This window comes from Rattus norvegicus, chromosome 5 (genome assembly GCF_021556685.1).
Source record: "Rattus norvegicus strain SHRSP/BbbUtx chromosome 5, alternate assembly SHRSP_T2T, whole genome shotgun sequence".
NCBI classification, from domain to species: domain Eukaryota; kingdom Metazoa; phylum Chordata; class Mammalia; order Rodentia; family Muridae; genus Rattus; species Rattus norvegicus.
Window position 1 is genome coordinate 104,964,782 of NC_141538.1, and position 18,873 is coordinate 104,983,654.

At 41.1% G+C, this 18,873-nt stretch overlaps 1 protein-coding gene across 13 annotated transcripts in view; it reads left to right on the top strand.

The window, feature by feature from the left end:
- Positions 1–591: 591 nt before the first annotated feature.
- Cntln (centlein) overlaps positions 592–18,873 on the top strand; it is a 274,806-nt gene continuing 256,524 nt past the window's right edge. For 11 of the 13 annotated variants that reach the window (XM_087550987.1, XM_087550988.1, XM_087550991.1 and 8 more), the window contains exons 1-2: positions 676–1,118; positions 5,316–5,404. In XM_087550987.1, coding sequence (XP_087407113.1) covers positions 759–1,118; positions 5,316–5,404 — 449 coding nt within the window. In that variant the 5' untranslated portion in view covers positions 676–758. 13 annotated transcript variants of the gene reach the window in all.

The window sequence follows — 18,873 nt, forward strand, 5'->3', positions numbered from 1 at the left end:
CCGAGCTGTTGGGCCTTGTAGGACAAACTTGCTCTGATATCCAGCCAAGGGATAAAGAAATTGACATAAAGACTCAAAGGAAACCATGACTCTTGCAAAACAAAAGACAAAAGGTGTAGGAAGGATCATAATTCAAGTGGGAAGCCTGCTCGATAGTCCCAGCTCAGCACAAGGCTTTCCGAGTCTCCTTGACTTCAGTCAGTTAGATGTCAGCGGCATGTAAGGCAGCGTTGCCAAGGGGTGTGAAGAAAACACTTAACTCTAAAACCTATTCCCTGATCCTCAAGGAGCTTACAACAGCGTTGGAGAGATTAGCGGGGTAACTAACACTTGAGGGCGGTCAATGAAACGTGAAAAACGAGTTGGCAAAAGCCTTGGAGGAGGAGGAATTCACTGTTCAGGATCACTGGGGGCTGGGAGCTTGTCAGGAAGGCTTTAAGAGGAGGGATGCAAAGTAGGCCCTCAGTGGAGCTAGGGCTTTAGGAGGGCGGGAAAGTCAGGCACTCCGGTCTCCGGACAGTGGAGGCGCCAGCAAAGCACTTGCTGGTCGAGCCTTCTCCGACCCGGCGCGCACGCGCAGTTCAGCTCCGCTGCCCGCGCTCGGAGCTCGGCCCGCGGGAAGCGGACTGGGGCCCGCGAGCGCCGGACAAGGCGGGAAAAGCTCCGCGCATGCGTATGCTGGCAGGCCCGGCTCCTCAGGATGGGGAAGGGAAGGTGGAGTTTTCAAGCGGGAACTTGACCCGTTAGGCGCCGCGGCTATGGCGGCGCGCTCGCCGTCGTCCTCACCGCCTTCGCCCCTGGCGCGGCGGTCCAGCCGCCGGGCCCTGCGCGTCGGGCGTGGAGCCGAGGTGCACGCTGTGCGCAGCGAGGCCTCGGGTCTGGCGAGCACCGCGAGGGAGGTCGTCGCGGATAAAAGCGACTTACTCTGGAGGGGCAAAGAAGGGTCAGGGGGCCGGCGAGGGTCGGGGCGGCCCGGGGCCGCTCTCGCTCCAGTCCTCAGCGCGCCTGTGGGGTCCTGGTGGCCAGGGGGCCTCTCCTCGGTGGAGGCGAAGGCAACGCGATCGCAGCTGCTGGAGGAAGAGCTGAGCAGCGTAAAGGAGGAGCTGGCCCAGTGTCAGGTATCAGGACTGGCCGCCGGTTTTCCTGTCCATCGCCCTGCCTGGGGGCAGCGCACCCATCGCTGCCTCCAGAGCTCATGCTCGCGGCCAGGTTCAGCTAGCGAGCCCTCCCGGGACGTGCCCTCCAGGCTCCACACCCTGCCTCTGCCCACTATCTATCTGTTCTGCAGGCTCTGTCCCGCTGCTGACCCGGGTTTCGATTTGATAGATGCTCTCCAGAGGCTCCTTCCTCAAAGCCCAAATTCCTGGTGCTGTCTAGTGGTACCCAGTGCCCAGGAGTGAAGTGCATTCATGAGTTGAAAGAAACAGGACCATGTCAGAAAAACAAAACCCACTGATGGAAGTAGCCCGTTTTTAAATTTCAAACCAACACTTACCCTGTGTTCTTACCTCGTTAAACTTAAGTTCCAAACACAATCAGTTTTTGAATGCCTTGGGGCCCGGAACTTCATTCACACTTAGGATGCTCCTTATTCCTTTACTAACTTAGAGAGATCCCATAGACCACGAATGCGAAATACCTCCATGTAAGCTTGGCAGAGGACAGCAGTCCTTAGAGCAGTAGCATTCACCTTACTTCCCAGATTAGTTTGAGGCTTTGCGTGTATGGTACTGTGAGCTTGCCTGTCCTTCAGTGCCGAGATTATTATTTTTGGTTTTTCGCCTTCTTACCACCATCTCCTTAGACTTGGCCTTAACCTAATACAGGGTTAGGAAATAAAAAGAGAATTCACTCAATTAATTACAGGTCTTTAAAAAAATCATTGTATTTAAGACACACTAATTAGGAACTGCCAACACCAGAGACAGCTTTGCACGCAGTCTTATCACTTGATTAGTAAAACCTTGAAACTCTCTTATAGTATGCTCTGTTGGGTTCTCTTGCTCCATTTTATAGGCCTTTGCTGTAAAGACAAGAGAATCTTGTTTGACTTGCATATATCTTTAGTTAAGCAGATTAGGGAACACTTACCGGAATGTGCCCCTTTCAGTTTCTCATTTTTCTATTTGCTGGCAAAACAGTTAAAGGATGTCTACAGGACAGCGATGAATTAAGGCATTTAGTCCACTGTAAATCTTACCCTTGGGGTATTTAAAGATGTGTGCTCATGCTAAAGGCTTTACTAAGTAACAGTCTAAGGCCCTAACCACATTTCCTATACTGTCTCTCTACTCCCGTATTTATAACCTTAAAGATGAAACTTCCAGTACGGGATCTTGGGCACCCCTGATTTGGAAATGATTGCAATACCTGAGGCAGATGTAAAAAACAGAAATGGTCCTAATTAGCTTAGAATGGCAATTATTGACATTTGATAATATTAGAAGATGATCAGAGACATTTTAGCAATAGATTACAGAAAGGAGGTTGGCAAGATTATAACCAAACCAGGTTCCTTCTCTTAGGGAGACTAAGGGAAAATAATTAAACTCCTAGTTGTTGCATAACAAAGTTAAACCTTCAGAGTTTTTCATGTGAATTCTACTTATTATTCACCCACAAAGCACAGCACCTGAGAATATCTAGTATCAGTATATTGTTAGAAATTGTCACCTAAAGTAAAAGGTTCACTGCATATCTCAGCTTACATGGAACGCATATACAGGCATAGAACACTTGTATAGGTACATGCAGTGGCAGAGAGATTACTTACCATAACAGAACGTCATCAACTCTCAAAAGTTTCTTTAAAAAATACTACTGAGATTCAAATAATCTTTAAGCCCTATAAGGGTCAAACCTGCAGCTTTGGAAAAAGAACTTTGCTACTGAGTACATTTCTATGAGTAGGGCTTGACTTATTTTAGGATTTTCTCTAATATTTACCTCACGTGATTATATGTTATCAGTGAAGAAGACATTTGGGTGATTCCATGTATCACGCCTCAGGAAAGACACATGGTGGGAAACAAATGTTTCTCCTCCTATGAGCACCTGATTGTATTATCTAGTTAAGCATTTTCGCATGTGGCCCCAGGTTAGGAAGGGAACTGCATGTAACAGCCAATGGAAAGGCTGATTAAAGGGAGTGAAAAGCAAACTATTGTGTTTACAGGTAGGTGGAGAAGCTTCTAAATGTAGCATTTTCCTAAGATGCTTTCAGGGCATCTTAATAGGTTTTTATTCCATATTTCATTTTTAGATAATACTATCAGCCCATTATTTGTTGCCATGACATCTTTCAAGACTAAATCCTTTTGTGTAGAAGAGTATGTGTGTGTGTTCATTACCATTTGTAGACTAGCAGATGAAACAAAAAGATGTTGAATTTACAGTGTGTGTGTGTGTATGTGTGTAACATATAGTCAGCCAACAACATTGACTGACTATAAAACAGTTTCGGATGAAGATTATTTAGGGTTTTTAAGTGACAGACATATAGTTTCATTACCAAATTTAATGATAAACTTATGGAAAGCATATGATATTGGGAATCAGAATATTTGATCAGAGAACTTAGTTGTATATTATAAGTACTATTTATCTAGCTATGCTGAAGTTTTGTCCAGTTATTACAAAAAAAATAACCAAAAAGACTTGGGAATGCATTTCACAGTTGTGTTCTTACATAGCTAGAAGCTATGTCCAAGAGAGGAATGTTCTTGGCTAATGCCTGGTGTGGGAGGGTCCAGCCCACCGGGATAAGGACCATCCTTATGCAGGTATTCCTGGGTTGTTTAGGAAGACATGCTGGGCAAGCAAGTTAGTAGCACTCCTGTTCAACTTCTGCTTCAGTTCCTGCCTCCAGGTTCCTGCCTCCAGGTTCCTGCCCTGCTTGTATTCCTGCCTTGCTTACCTTTAGGGATATGCTGTGGTCATACATACAAGCCAAATAAGTTAGTTACTCCCCAAAGCTGCTTTTGGTTATGATGTCTTTACCACAGCGATAGAAAGCAAACTAGGGCAGCTGACAAGATGACTTAGTAGGCAAGAGTGCTGCTTATTCCCAGATCCCGCAGTGGAAGGAGAGAAGCAACTCCCAAAGGTCGTCCTTCCCTTGCTTTCATGCACACACTGTGGCAAAAGTCGTCCTTCCCTTGCTTTCATAGTCGTCCTTCCCTTGCTTTCATGCACACACTGTGGCAAAAGTCGTCCTTCCCTTGCTTTCATAGTCGTCCTTCCCTTGCTTTCATGCACACACTGTGGCAAAAGTCATCCTTCCCTTGCTTTCATAGTCGTCCTTCCCTTGCTTTCATAGTCGTCCTTCCCTTGCTTTCATAGTCGTCCTTCCCTTGCTTTCATAGTCATCCTTCCCTTGCTTTCATGCACACACTGTGACAAAAGCATGCCCCGTTCCTATTCACTCACTCACTCACTCACTCACTCACTCACTCACTCACTCACTCACTCACTCTCTTGTCTCTCACTCTTACTCTTTCAACAACACATTAAGTCGAACTTATGCTGACCATGTACTGACTTTCCTTCCCCCCAGAAACCATCAACTGTCTATAGTGTCTCAAGAAGGGTTATTTTTCCCCTGGTAAGGAAATCTTATTGGAAGATATTGCAGAATAAATGGGGTGGGAAAGTGGAGGCAGACAGGAAAATCAGTTTTTTTGTGGGGTTTTGCGATCCAGGAAACTGGAAGACAGAGCAGTAGGTGAAGAATAGCTTTCTCTTAGAGTAAGCATACATTGATTCTGGTATTGTCAGCATTTCTACCATAAAAACTGGGTGGGGTGGCAGCACTATCAATATTAGAATGTAGGCTATCAGTATAAGGAATTTTTAAAATAAGGTTTTCCTACCACACTTAAGTTTTTTTTTTTTTTTTTTAGAAATTATTATTGGTATGTGTGTGTGTGTGTGTGTGTGTGTGTGTGTGTGTGTGTGTGTGTGTCTGTGTGTGTGTGTGTGTGTGTGTGTGTGTGTATGGGTACTTTGCCTGCATGCATATCTGTGTATCATGTGTCTGCAATGTGGGCATCAGATGCCCAAGGCCTGGAGTTTTAGATGGTTGTAAGCCACCATGTGGATTCTGGGCATTGAGCCTCTGTCCTCTAGAAGAGTAACTAGTGCTCTTATCCACTTCGCCATTGCTCCAACCCCTTCCTGCTATACTTTAAAAGGACTCATTGGTATAGTTATAGACATCATGGTGAAATACACTTTTTATATTTAAACTTAACATAAACATGATATATCCTAGGAATACAAAGCAGTGCACTTAACATGCGTTTTGTCTCCTTAAGGCTGACAAAGAATTCGTATGGTCTCTGTGGAAACGTCTTCAGGCAACAAACCCAGATCTCACTCAAACTGTCAGTTTGGTTGTGGAAAGGTGAGATTTTAAATTATTATTTTTTTTCATGAGTGTTGGGTTTGTTGGATTTGTTAATCTTCAGTATAAAGTTTAAAAACTGTCAATACCCTTGAAAGATTAATTTGATTTCCAAGTGACTGTCAAGCATCATCACATCATTGTAATTACTAGATTTATAACAGGAAATGCCAGATTCCCCAAGTACACATAGGGCCTCTTTCACATACACCACACACACCCACACCCGCACACCACATGCACACACACACACACACACACACACACACACATACATACCACATGCACATGCACACACATACACACATACACACCACACACGCACACACACACACACACCACACACACACACACACACACACACACACACACACATGTACGCATGCAGGGGGGTGTCTCACGTAGCCCACACTGACCTCGCACTTGCTGTGTTGCTGTGAATGAGTCTGTAATCCCAATTGGCCTGCCTTTTCCTCCCAAGTGCTGGAGTCTTACTCATATTCTCCTATATGAGTAGTTAGCTGGTAAGAGAAATTTATGGCTTAGATACTGCTAAAGGGAGAATATAAGGGATACCCTATTTTGGGGAGTTGTTCCTGTTGCCTGACTTCGAACTTGACAAGCTGCCCTGAACGAGAGCTTCCTAAGCTGACTCAGTTTTCCTCATTACGTAACTGCGGCGTGTACTTGAAAACCTGAGATGACTTTGCCAGGGTAGAGGAAGTTGAGGAATAAGTTGAAAGTTTTCATTTATTCTTCAGTATTGCCCTGTAGGGATGCTCAGTCATTTAACTGTAGATTATGGTGCCTCTCCATGGTCATTAGAGTGGTGCTGGTTCTCCTCCACACACATTTAGTATGCAGTAGTCCCCTGACACCTAGCACAGTGATTATCACACTTGCTTTCCTATTAAATGGATTTCATTATGTTTCCTAAATGGGAAGCTAAACATATGGATATCTTTCTGTTCCCCTGTTTCTTTGCTGGAATCAAGCTACTTTAACCTGTGCATCCTTTTATAAAACTTCAGCTGTGCTCTTGTTTGGAGTCCCTAGCCCTGGGGTTATTCTAATATTATATGTATTTTCATGTTAAAATCTGTGATACCTGCCGGTCTATGCCTAATTTTACCATCCTTGATTACTGTAGACCCTAAAATATTGTGTGGCTTGTATGTCTGGTTTATCACTTACTTCCCTTTTGATGGTCAGAATGAAATCCTTTGCTGAAGCTCCCAGGTTACTTCTTCAGTATACTGAGATGAAATATTTCCGATTTCTAATTTTAGTGTGAAGCAGTCTGTCTTTTTTGAAAATTCCTGACTGTTTAATTGGTATTTCTGTGATTTTATTCCTCATTCTTCTTAATATTTTAACTTAAAAAGCTATCCTCAATTTTGACCTGCCTTGTTGGTTGAGCAGAATTAAATAGTGAAGTAACACTAGGCTACTTTTCCATCCTTTATACTTTCCATTTTATACTTTTAATATACTAATACTTGTATTTGTAGAAAAGTATATATATTATAAATAAATACATATTGGCGGTGTATACTCAAATCCTAAAGCTTTTGGTTGTTAAGATACATAAATATATTTTTAGAGCATATTGCTTTATAGCTATGATTTTCAAAACATGGTGTATATAATTGTGTATAATTAGTAAGTGTTCTCTAGAGGAACAGAAGTAATAAAATGAATATGTATTTTAAAGGGTTTACCCAATGTGAGCAGTATTATCCAACAATGTTTCCACAGTAGAAAGGCCGAGAGCCTGGGAGCAGCTCAGTCAAAGAGGCTGCCTGTGGCAGCATCACAGGGTGGTACTGAAGGCAGTTGGAAGGCCAAAGAAGCTGGCTTCCCAGATCACTGTGAAACTGCAGGAGCAATGGCAGCCACCGAGTAAATGGCTGCACTGATCAGAGGAGTGAAGATGAGCAGACAAAAGCAGCAGTTCCCATGGCCCTCTATATATCTAGGAGGTCTGTAGTCTGGGGGAAGATTTTCTCTACTGACTTAATCTACAATGGGAATACCCTTAAGGTCTTGCCTCTTAGTTCCAGATCAAGTCACATTGACAACTGTGATGGCTAGTCTGGATTGTCAGCTTGGCTGGATCTGGACTTGGGCAGTCTTTGAGGTGTTTCTGGATCATATTATTTTAAATGGGAAGACCCACCTTAAAAGGTGGGTGGCATATTTTGGTGAAATCCCAGATAAAAGGACACGGAGGAAGAAGAAAATTGCTTTTGCCTACTTACATTCACTCTCGTTGGCATATTCTTTGATCTTGTTGCTGCTACGGCCGATTCATTGGCTTTTTAGGTTTTAAACACAGACTGAGGATCAGAACTCTCTAGGAATCCTCCAGTCCTTTAGTGCCACATTGGCGCTGCAGAGAATCCAGGCTCATGGACTGAGAAACTACTGGTTTCTCAGCTTCTACAGTATGATGTAGATGGTATTGGACAACTCTGACCATATTGTGTAAACCAGTCTAATAAATTCTCATTTAATATGCATATATTGTATCATTTCTGTTTCTCTAGAGAATACCGATTAATACAACAACTAGGGTGGTTTGAATAGGTTTGGCCCCCATAGATTCATGTGTCTGAATGCTTGACCATAGGGAGTGGCACTATTAGGTGTAGCCTTGTTGAAGGAAGTGTGTCACTATGGAGGCAGACTTTGAGGCCATATATGCTCAAGCTACACCCAGTGTGGCACAAAGGCTCCTTCTGTTGCCTGTGCATCAGGATGTAGAACTCTCAGCTCTTTCTCTAGCACCATGTCTGCCTGCACACTGCCACACTCCCTACTGTGATGGATAAGTAAGCCAGCTCCAATTAAATGTTTTCCTTTGTAAGACTTGCTGTGGTCATGGTGTCTCTTTGCAGCAATGGAAACACGAAGACAACAACTAAGGCTTATGTCACTCAACATATACTTGAAAAATGTTTAAAATGCTATTCCTATAGACAAATGCATGCACAATGCATCAAATCTCTAGGGTGAGATTCAAGAGTCTTTCTAAAAATAAACTTTCCAGATAATTCTGATGTTGTAGTTCATAGATCCCACTATGAAATGTCTTAAATTTTGAGTTGATTTTTAAAATTGGAAACTCTGTTAGTGCGGTTTCTCATGTTATGACTGTAAATATTTTCTAGAGAGTCAGCGAGCATATTCACACTCATGTACAAGTGCAAACTCTTTCACTCAACCTGAGTCCGCAAATAGAACAGAAAGTCAATCTATTATTCGACCCTAATGATTAATTACCATTAATTACATGAATTATGCTCTGCTTAGGAAGAACCATATCTAAACTTCGTTTTGCTTATTAGACCATATTCATCACTGCCCTGGAATTTATAGTTGTCTTTCTCTGTGCTTTTTCTTATAAAGTATTATTACTGAATGTGGTTGGGGTCTAGGCTGGATGTTACCAGTTTCTTGGTTGCTTATTGAAAGAATTGAATAAATGCTTGCACAGATTTGCAAAACAAACATGATAATTTTATGTGTAGCTAAGGGATAGTATAATTTATAGAGAATAATTTATGCTGCTAAGACCAACAGAAGGTCCCACAAGGAGAATGTAGTGAAAGAGTTTTTATTTTTGAATGATATATTAAGCCATGCATTCATTTTTCCCACTGTGTCTGTCCCTTCCCATATACCTCTCATTTTCATCATATGCAATTCAACTATATGCATAGGCATAAGATGGTAAGTAAGGGATTGTGTCTAAAAGTTCCCTTCAACAGCACAGTTTGCTTTACATGCATCCAAAACCAGCTTAGGTCACATTGGTCCATCTGTTTGTATTCATTGGGAATACCCTTGAAAAGAAACTGTCTAAATTAGATTATTATTAGGTGTATTGGTTAGATTTCTGTCTGTGTTGTGTTATTGTTCAGAGACAGGAGCACAGGTAGGCAGATGCAGGTGAAAGTTCGAGGGGCTTCTGGCATTGATAGATGCATTGCTTGGTGAGGGGTATGTGTGTGTGCAGACTACATGCAAGTTTGGAGTAGGCTGCCAAGGACATTGCAAGAACCAGGAGTGAGCACTGGATTTCCAGTACGTTCAGTAACAGGTCAGCCATCTAGAAGTGCTCAACTCTGACCCTGACCAGCTGGCCAGGAAGTGAGAAAAAAAAAACCCTCATTCTTTTCTATCTCAGTACTCAAAATTCTCCTCACTACTTTGTAGTGTTTTTCATTCTAAACTCTAGGGTTCAGAGTCCCTGGCCCTTCCACAATATAAACTCCTAATTGTATCTTACTTATGAAACATCTATGGCTTATCCCACTCCCACTTCCTACCCAGAGTCTGAGGAAACTGCTATTCTCCTCAGGTGACGACATTTGTCCACATGCCAAGACAGGATTATAATGATTATCATAAGACATGACTTCTAACAATGTGTGTAGCTCCCATAGTCCCATTAACCTGTCATTCAGAAAATGACCCTGCTTTAGTCAGCAGATCCTTCATGAGAGAATAACTGGAAGGAGATCAGCTGGAGAAGACCAAAAGCCACTGCTTCTACCCAGGGCCACCATAGCTAGAAAGAAGACGTAGGTTATGGAGGAACTGAGCCCTAAGTCTAAGGAAACAAAAGTGATATTGTACTATGTCATGTACGCTTAGAATAAGACATTCAGGGGTTGGGGATTTAGCTTACTGGTAGAGCGCTTGCCTAGCAAGGCCCTGGGTTCTGTCCTCAACTCCGGAAAAAAAAAAAAAAGAAAAAGGACACCCTGGGAACATAGACCCTGTTCTATCATCTTCTGGGGAATCCTTTTGGAAGTACCAGGTCAAAAGTTCCCCATTTTCTCTCTCCCTCCATTCCCCTCCTCGACTCATTGAAGATTATCATGGGAAACTACCCCTGTGTTTGCCTGACTCTCCTGGAAGGTATTGCATCAACCATTAATAAAAGTTTGTGGCATCTTATTGTATTTTAACATTGCCTGACTCTAATAGAAATTGATACAGAGAGAGTTGGTTCCTAGATGACTATGACTGTATTTAACATTGTCCTTCAGGTAAATATTACCTGTAAAAGACACAGAAAAATGAGCCAAGGTTCTGTTTGTGAAGGCATGCCTAGTCCTCTGCCAAGGTTTACCGTTTACCAAGGAACCAGGGAAACCCAAAAGAGGTAAATGCCTAATATTGTAGATAATCTAATCCCAGGGATATAGCTACATGTCTTTGAGCAGAAACCCCTCAGCATATCATCAAGTCAATAGCTATGAATGTTACCAGATTGTATCTGGGGCATGTAACAGTAATTTTGTGATATATTACAGACATGTGCAGTAGAAATGGCTCTGTGACCGAATACATCAGTTAGGACAAAGAAGCATGTTCAATATGTCCCTTAATAAGCAGACTCCACAAAAAGAAGCTTTCAACAATAGCTAGGACCCTTGAAGACATTCCCTCATGTGGTCCACTGTCAATCAATCTGTACCGTCAGTTTCCTCTAAATGGCACCTCAACTGAACCAGTACACTGCATTTTATTTGAAATTTTCAACTTTATAAATAAAATTTTTACTTCAAAAATTACAAATTTGTTTTTTTCTTTTGAAAGTAATCTTAAATAGAATAACTTTTTAATCTTTCTGATTATTTTTAAACATCTTTTGTTTGTTAACATTATCTTTGTTTCTTAAAATATTGTTTGTCTGTAATTTCACACGCGATTGCAGTGTATTAAGGTCATGTCCTACCCCATCTCTAACTCCTTTTGACACCGACTTTGTCTTTCCAGCTTCACCATCTCCTCTGCTCCCGTCCCTTCCTCCTCGTCTTCTTCCTTTTCTTCTTGAGTCTGTGTTAGCCCAAAGCAGAGGCACTATGCCATGAGATAGGGATGGGCAGCAGAGTGGAGTCCTTACTTCTTACTGTACCATGGCTGGACTTGACAGTAGTATGAGTTTTTGCAACAGATGAGAAATATGGCGACTTCCTCCTGGGAAGGACAGGAAACTGTCCTTGGCTTGCAGCTAAGGTATGTTTCCCATACTGCTGAGCTGGAATGACAAGGGAGGGAACTGTCTTGATGCAGATATTTTTATTTTGTATTTAATTTTCTTAAATACATGCCCCAGGACTGTTATGTTATGTTTCACTAATTTCACTAGGAAGTATTGAAGGAACTTTCCTTTTTTTAAAAAATAATGGATTTATTTTTATTTTCTGGGCATTGATGTTTTGCCTGCATATGTCTATGTAAGGGTATCTGATCCCCTGGAGCTGGAGTTACAGACAGTTGTGAGCTATCCTGTGGGCGCTTGTGGGGCAGTGGACCACACCACCAGACAGAAAACCTGGTAAGGTCAAGCAGATTCAGGAACTCTAGCAATTCTCATAATTGAGAATGGTAGGCATCTAAATCTATTCCTGACTGTGTTCCTGTCCTGAAACATGTGACCATGACACCCCATTGAGAAGACTGTGACAACCAATCACATAGTGACCACACCTGAAGTCCTCCCACATGCAGATGAGGCATCCCCAACATCTAAGACAGAGCCAATAGACAGCATCTGCCTCTAGGACCTAACCCACTCCCAAATGTTTATAAGGTCCTACCCACAAGGAATAAAGTGCACGAGTCACCAGAGATCTTCTGAGAGTCTGTCTTACTGAGCTGTAACATTCCAGGGAAGAGTTTTTTCTCCTGAAGCTTTCATTGCTGGACCTAGACCAGGCCCAACCAGCTGGGTGTGCAAACCTAACTGCAACCACTTTCTGCTCTGTGGCCTAGACCTGGGCCCATAGCTGCCTGCTGCATCTCACTGCCTGACACCAACTTGGGGCCACTGCAGCCTTGGAAGAGGCCCAGAAGCCCACTTTACTTCAGCTTCCCCTTGGAGAGCTTTAACTCTTTGGCCTCTCCAGCCAGACCAGAGTCCTGTGGATCCCCATGGACAACACCTGATACGCAGACTGGCAGCTGCCGGGACTAGAACCTGGGTCCTCTAGAAGAGCAGTCAGTGCTCCAGCACCTTGAAGAACTTTTAATACTGTAATGTCCAGAGTTCATCACTTTTTTTTGTTATTTTAAACTGTTAAATCTTAGATAATTTTTGATTCAGCAGTACATGACCAAAGCACTTAGACCAAAAGCTATAGACAATTGTAATATTAAGTTATACTGGCTGAGGCTGTAACGCATCGGTAGAATCATTGCTTAGCATGTACACGGTCCTAGATATAATACTTAGTACTGCTAACACACACACACTCACACACACACACACACACACTCACACACATACTCACACGCATATGCACACATGCGCACGTGCACGCACGCGCGTGCACACACACACACACACACACACACACACACACACACACACACACACACACACACCAGGCTCTACATACAACTCCTACCAGCAACACAAGGAGGTTCCTATTTGTGCTACATTCTAGATATAACATATTTTTAGACTTTTGTTATTTTACACTTCTGAAAGATAAGAAAGTATCTTGGAATAGTAACTTGCATTTCTTTTACTTTATATACCTTAGGTTTGGGGGTCCATGTTCCACCATGCTGTGGACTTTTTCTTACATCTTTCTGTACCCATTGCCTTTGGCATTTCTAATTCATGTCCTGTGGAGCCTTTCAAATTTAGTATGTTGTGTCTAGAGCTTAACTGTGTCCTTTTGGAGTTACTTTACCACTTCACTTTCTCACTGCCACAGACAGGCCATTTTCTTCCCTCTGAATTTCACATCTTGAGGGTAATCTTTGATACCTTTTAGCCTCTTTTCTAACAGAAAATCAATTCTCAAGTTCAGTCCCTTTTTCCTTTGCAGTGTCACTCAAACCTAGAAATTCTTCTTTGTCCTTGACTTCTAAATCCTTCATCTTGGCTCTGACTGCCTCAGCTGGGAACATCATACTGATTTCTTTTTCAAAATCAGTCTGTTTTGCACCTTCACTTTGAAACAAAACAAGATTGTAAGACAATAAATGGGGGAACACTGTGAAATTCAGACTAGAAGTAGTCAGTAAGTGCCTAGAAGACACCAAATGTTGCAAAGAGAACAACTTTGGGTGCTGGGATGAGTACATACATGGCCATATTAAACAGTGTGGACAAGTATTAACTGAATGCCACTTGTCAGTCACTGCTTAGTGAGAGGAAGGAAGTTCTGCATTTAGCCATTAATGCTGTCAGAGGGAAAGCATTTATAGAAATGGAAAATTTGCAATGGAGTTTGATAAACATTATAGATAGAATATTTATATTATTATGATTTTTGATTTCCAGAGATATACAGTAGCCTTAAAATTCTATTTTAAATAGTTAGAAGTTTATTATATCATTGAAATCAACTTTTCATTTCCCTAATAATAATAACATGGCACAAGCACCAAATATTACATATGTTATACTTTCCCTACATGTTGTAGAAAGTAGAATTTCTTACTGGATGTAGGTTGTACTGGTGAGTTCTTATTGTTACTTGACACAACTGAAAGTTATCTGGGAATAACTAACTTCAGTTTAGGAATTGTCAAGATCAGATTGGCCCATGACCATATCTGTGAGAAATTTTTACTGATTATTGATGTGGGAATGTCTAGTCCCCAGCCCACTATGGGAGGCACCATACTTAGGTAGGTGGGTCTGAGTTTACAAGAAAGTGACTGGGTATGAGCCAGTCAGTGTCATTCCTTCATGGTTCTGCTCCAGTTCTTGATTGAATTCATACCTTGCTTTCTTTCCCTCAGTGATGAACTGTGACCGGAAGTGAAAGCAACCCTTTTCTTTTTTAAGTTTTTTGTGTGCATGGTGTTTAGCACAGAAAGGAAACTAGAACATAGGTATTTGAGGTCCTTTTTTTTCTTTTAAAATAAGTGATTGCTACAAAGCACAATATAGATAATGACATTTTAATTAGGTCTATAGTCTGTCTAAAAATAGTCTGATGTCTCCTTTGACTGAATCCTTGTTGCCCTTGTATCACCAAAGAGTCCTCACCCCAACCAGCTTGTCTTCTACGACCTATCAAAGACCATGTGGAACTGGGACAGGAGTTAGTGGTGACGAATCTCTGGTGAGGGAAGGTCTTATGACATATTCTCTCTTCCTGTGAAGGAATGTCAACAGCCACTGATGTCAGCCTAACTACCAATGCATTCCCTTTATTCCTTTGCTATGACAACAGGCCAAGGTATGCTCCAGATTACCTCAGCAACTCTACTTCTTGTTGGCTGATGGTCCTGTCATGTTCTAGGGGAATACTGCACAATTAGCTTAGTAGGTTCTTTGTTAACTTGATACTTTATGTTTTAAGGTAGTTGTTGAATAGGTATCATATGCAACTGTGATGGTTTAATTTTTTAATTTTTAATTTTGGTTTACTTAGTTGAACTGGATCAACTAAGAGATACTCCCATGGATGGGTCTGTAAGAATATTTCCTGGAAGGATTTAACTGAGGCAAGGGTAACCCTCCTCCAGAATGGACAGCACCTGCCATTGGCAACTTACATACAAGTAGGCTAGGCTGAGAGAAGAGTCAGTGCCACTTTTGCCTGCCTGCTTTTGTTTCCTGCTGGCGAGTGCACCTATTCATATGCTCTGGATGCTGCTGCTTCTGTTCTCGGATGACACTGAATCCAGTAAATCCCCTTTGTATTATATATTCATTCTACTTATTCTACTCCTGTTCTAGAGCAGTGGTTTTCAACATGTGGGTCATGATCCCTTTGGATATTGACTGACCCTTTCACAGGGTAACCTAAGACAAGTGGAAAACACACACATTTACATTATGATTCATAACAGTAGCAGAATTACAGTTATGAAGTAGCAATGAAAATTATTTTATGGTCAGGAGTCACCACAGCACGAGGAACATGAGGAATTGTGTTAAAGGGTCCTAGCATTAGGAAGGTTGAGAACCACTGCTCTAGAAGAACCTTAATAGAATAACCACATTGTCATTTTTCTTGTTATACTCTGTATATTGTTTGTGATTATTATTTTTTTATTTTGATTTTCTTATTTGAATCTCATTTTAGTTTGAGACAGGGTCTTGGTATTCAACTTGTAACACTTCTCCTGCTGCAGCCTTTAAGTGTTGGGCTAATATGCTTGCATCTTTATTGATAAGGAATATGACTGGGAGCAGGGTACAGTGGGGTATGGTAATTTACAGTGGGATAGGGTGATAATCTGCCCCTACTGTGTGTGTGTGTGTGTGTGTGTGTGTGTGTGTGTGTGTGTTTTGGTTGTGTTCAGAGCAATAGCTCTTTCAGAAGATGAGGTGAACTACAAAGGATAAAGGATTAGTACAAGCATGTTTGGAATGCACACTCAACTGCCTTGGTTTGCCACCCACTGTCATCCTTTCTTAAAAAGGAGTTTTAGAACTTAGGCAATGCTTCAACTGATGGAAAAGACAACCTATCAATGTATGTCAACTCTTTTGTTGTTTTAAGTGAGTTCTGGTACATTATTTTGAAAGAACCCATGTTTCTAGGTATATAATTTGAAATTAAATATTAAACTAGAAACAAAATTATGGCTGGTGGCAATATCAAATAATTTTTTTCATTTTCTTTGATAATTTTATGTCTTATGTTTACTTTAATCCATTTTGAGTTAAAATTTAAATATATTCATTTTTATTTTATGTGTTAGCGTTTGCCTACATGTATGTATGTGTATCACATGTGTTTCTGGTGTCCATGGAGTCCAGCAGAGGGCGTTGGAACCCCTGGAAGATGGTTACAGATGGTTATGGAATAACAAGCGTGGTCTGAGAATGGAGCCTGGGTCCTGTGCAACAGCAGTACGTGCTCCTAAGCACCCAGCCTCGCTCAGCCTCTCACTTTAAGTTGATTATTGTGTGTGTGAGATCAAGATCCAATTATATTTTTAAAGAACTTTATTATTAATGTTTGAACATATGATGTGGGGTGGGCATGGAAAGTCTAAAGACAATTTGAGTTGTCTTTCTGCCTTCAAGTTGGCTCTTCTTCAGGGCTACACAAGCACTTCTACACAGAGTGATCTTACCAAGCCACATTCTATTCTTAATTTTTGGAATGTGTAATCTGTCCATCACAGTTTAAGAGTTTATTCTTTTTGCATCATGTATCTTTGTTAATAACTAATTGATGGTTTGTTTACGGATGGATTTACTTCCGTGTTCACTGTTGTGTGTACTGGTCTGTGGGTCTGTGCTTATGCCAGCAACATACTACTTTGATTACTATAACTCCGTGACTGAATTAGCAAACAGGACGTGTGATCGCTGTAGCTCTGCTTTTCTTACCCAAGAATACTGTTCTGTGTATGAACCTTGTTGACTACATTTATTTTTAAATTTAAAAATCTCATTGTCACTCTCGAAAGGTCGATCTTGCAACTGTAGCTCGCTTTGGTTGTGCACATTTAAAAATTACCCACTCTCCTGGTTCCCTGACAGCTTTTGTATTCCTTCAGTGTGTTCTTCACTGCTCTCCAGTTTTCTGCTCTGTCTCCTTGGTTAAGCTTATTCCTAAGTGTTTATATTCTTTTCTTGTATTCAGCAGGTTTGCTTGCAGAGCAGTGCTCCCAGATATCCTTCTATGGCTAATGTCTGTGTTTATACTGAGAGCCTGATAGCAGGTCCATGAGGGTGCCTCTGCTTAAGGCTCAGGCATTCCTGGGGAGCTGCTGCTCTTCAGCTCCCGAGAGAAGGCTGAGTGAGCTGCACCTGAGGAGCACACCTTTTCCCTGGACCTCGTTATACCTAGGCCGCCTTGAAACCTGTCGTCCTCTCAGTTGATCCTTCCTAGAAACTCACTCATAGACCTGGCCAGAGTCTCTAGTTCATTCTAGCTCTCATTAAGTTGACCCAGTCAAGATTATCCATTACAGTAATATTTTAAATGAGGTTGCTTACAATTCTTTCTTAGAGGTTATGCTGATAAGCTACACACACACACACACACACACACACACACACACACACACAGACACACACACACACAGACACATACACACACGCACACACCCAGTCTTCTGAAATTTTATTGATTCATTGATTTTTGAAGTAATTTTTAAGGAGACTGGGGTTTTCTCTAAGTAGACACATGCCATCTGCAAATAGAATACTCCACTTAGTTCTTTTCTATTTGAATGTATTTCTCTTCCTGTCTAAATGCTCAGGCTATTGATATCAATAGTCTATTAAACAGAAGTAGCAAGCATGTGTCTTTGTGTTATTCTGGATCTTACAAGAAAGCTTTCTGTGTTTTTCCATTTATTGGTTACCTCTGCTAATGTCGTATGGGATTTATACTGTAGAACAGTGGTTCCCAATTTTCCTAGTGCTGTGACCTTTTAATCTACTGCCTCATGTTGGGGTGAGCCCCAACCATAATTTTTTCTTCACTACTTCCTATCTTGTAATTTTGCTGATGTTTTTCTACTGTTATAAATCATAATGTAAATACCTGTGTTTTCTAATGATCTTAGGTGACCTTGTGAAATGGTCATTCCACCCTAAAAGGGTTCTCTACCTATAGGTTGAGAACTGTTCATGTAGAAGACCTTCTACTTACATTCATTGTTTTGGTTGCAGATTTTTTTAATAATGAAAAAGCCATTTGTAGAGTACCTTTTATGTGTTGGGATGCTCCTTCATACTTTAATATGGTGTATCATCTGTGTCGATCTATTCTTATCCTGAAGGTAAACATCCTATGTATGTAATCCTTATAACGTGATTGAACCTAAGATTTGGTTGATAGCTTTTGTATCTGTGTGTAGTTTATCTGTTTGTTTTGCCTGGTTTTGTCATCAGGGCAAGGTTAAGTAAGCTTGGAACCATTCTTTACTTATCTTTGGAAGAGTGTGAGAAATGTCAGTATCAACTATTCTTAAATTGTTTTATGGATAAAGCTCTTTTCTTGGAATTGTGGGGGTTTTGGTTGCTAATTTAATTTCTCTAGATTTAAATATTCATATTCCATATTTCTCCAGGACTCAGTTTTGGCAGGCTAAATGCAATAAGGATTTATCTAATTTTTTCTAGGTTATCAAATTTGATGATAGATAACTTCACAGTAGTTCCTTGTCATCCTTGAGTTGTATGAGATATAAATTATGTTTCTCCCTTCATTTTTGATTTACCTATATGGTTCTTTTCTGTCTGTGAATTAATTTTCTGTGTGTACATTAATTATTTAGCAAGCCTCCATCTTTATCCTGTTTTGCTTTTTTTCTGTTAGTTTTAATGTTAGGGTTTGGTTTGTTTGAATTTTTATTTGATTTCTTCTTGACTTACTTTGATTGTCCAGGACAATGTCCTTTACTTTTCTCATGTTTGCGGCCTTTCCAGGTTTCCTTTACTTTCAGTTCTAGTCTTATTCTACTGTAACCAGAATTCATACTTTAATTCAGTAAGAGTTGTTCTTTGTTCTAAT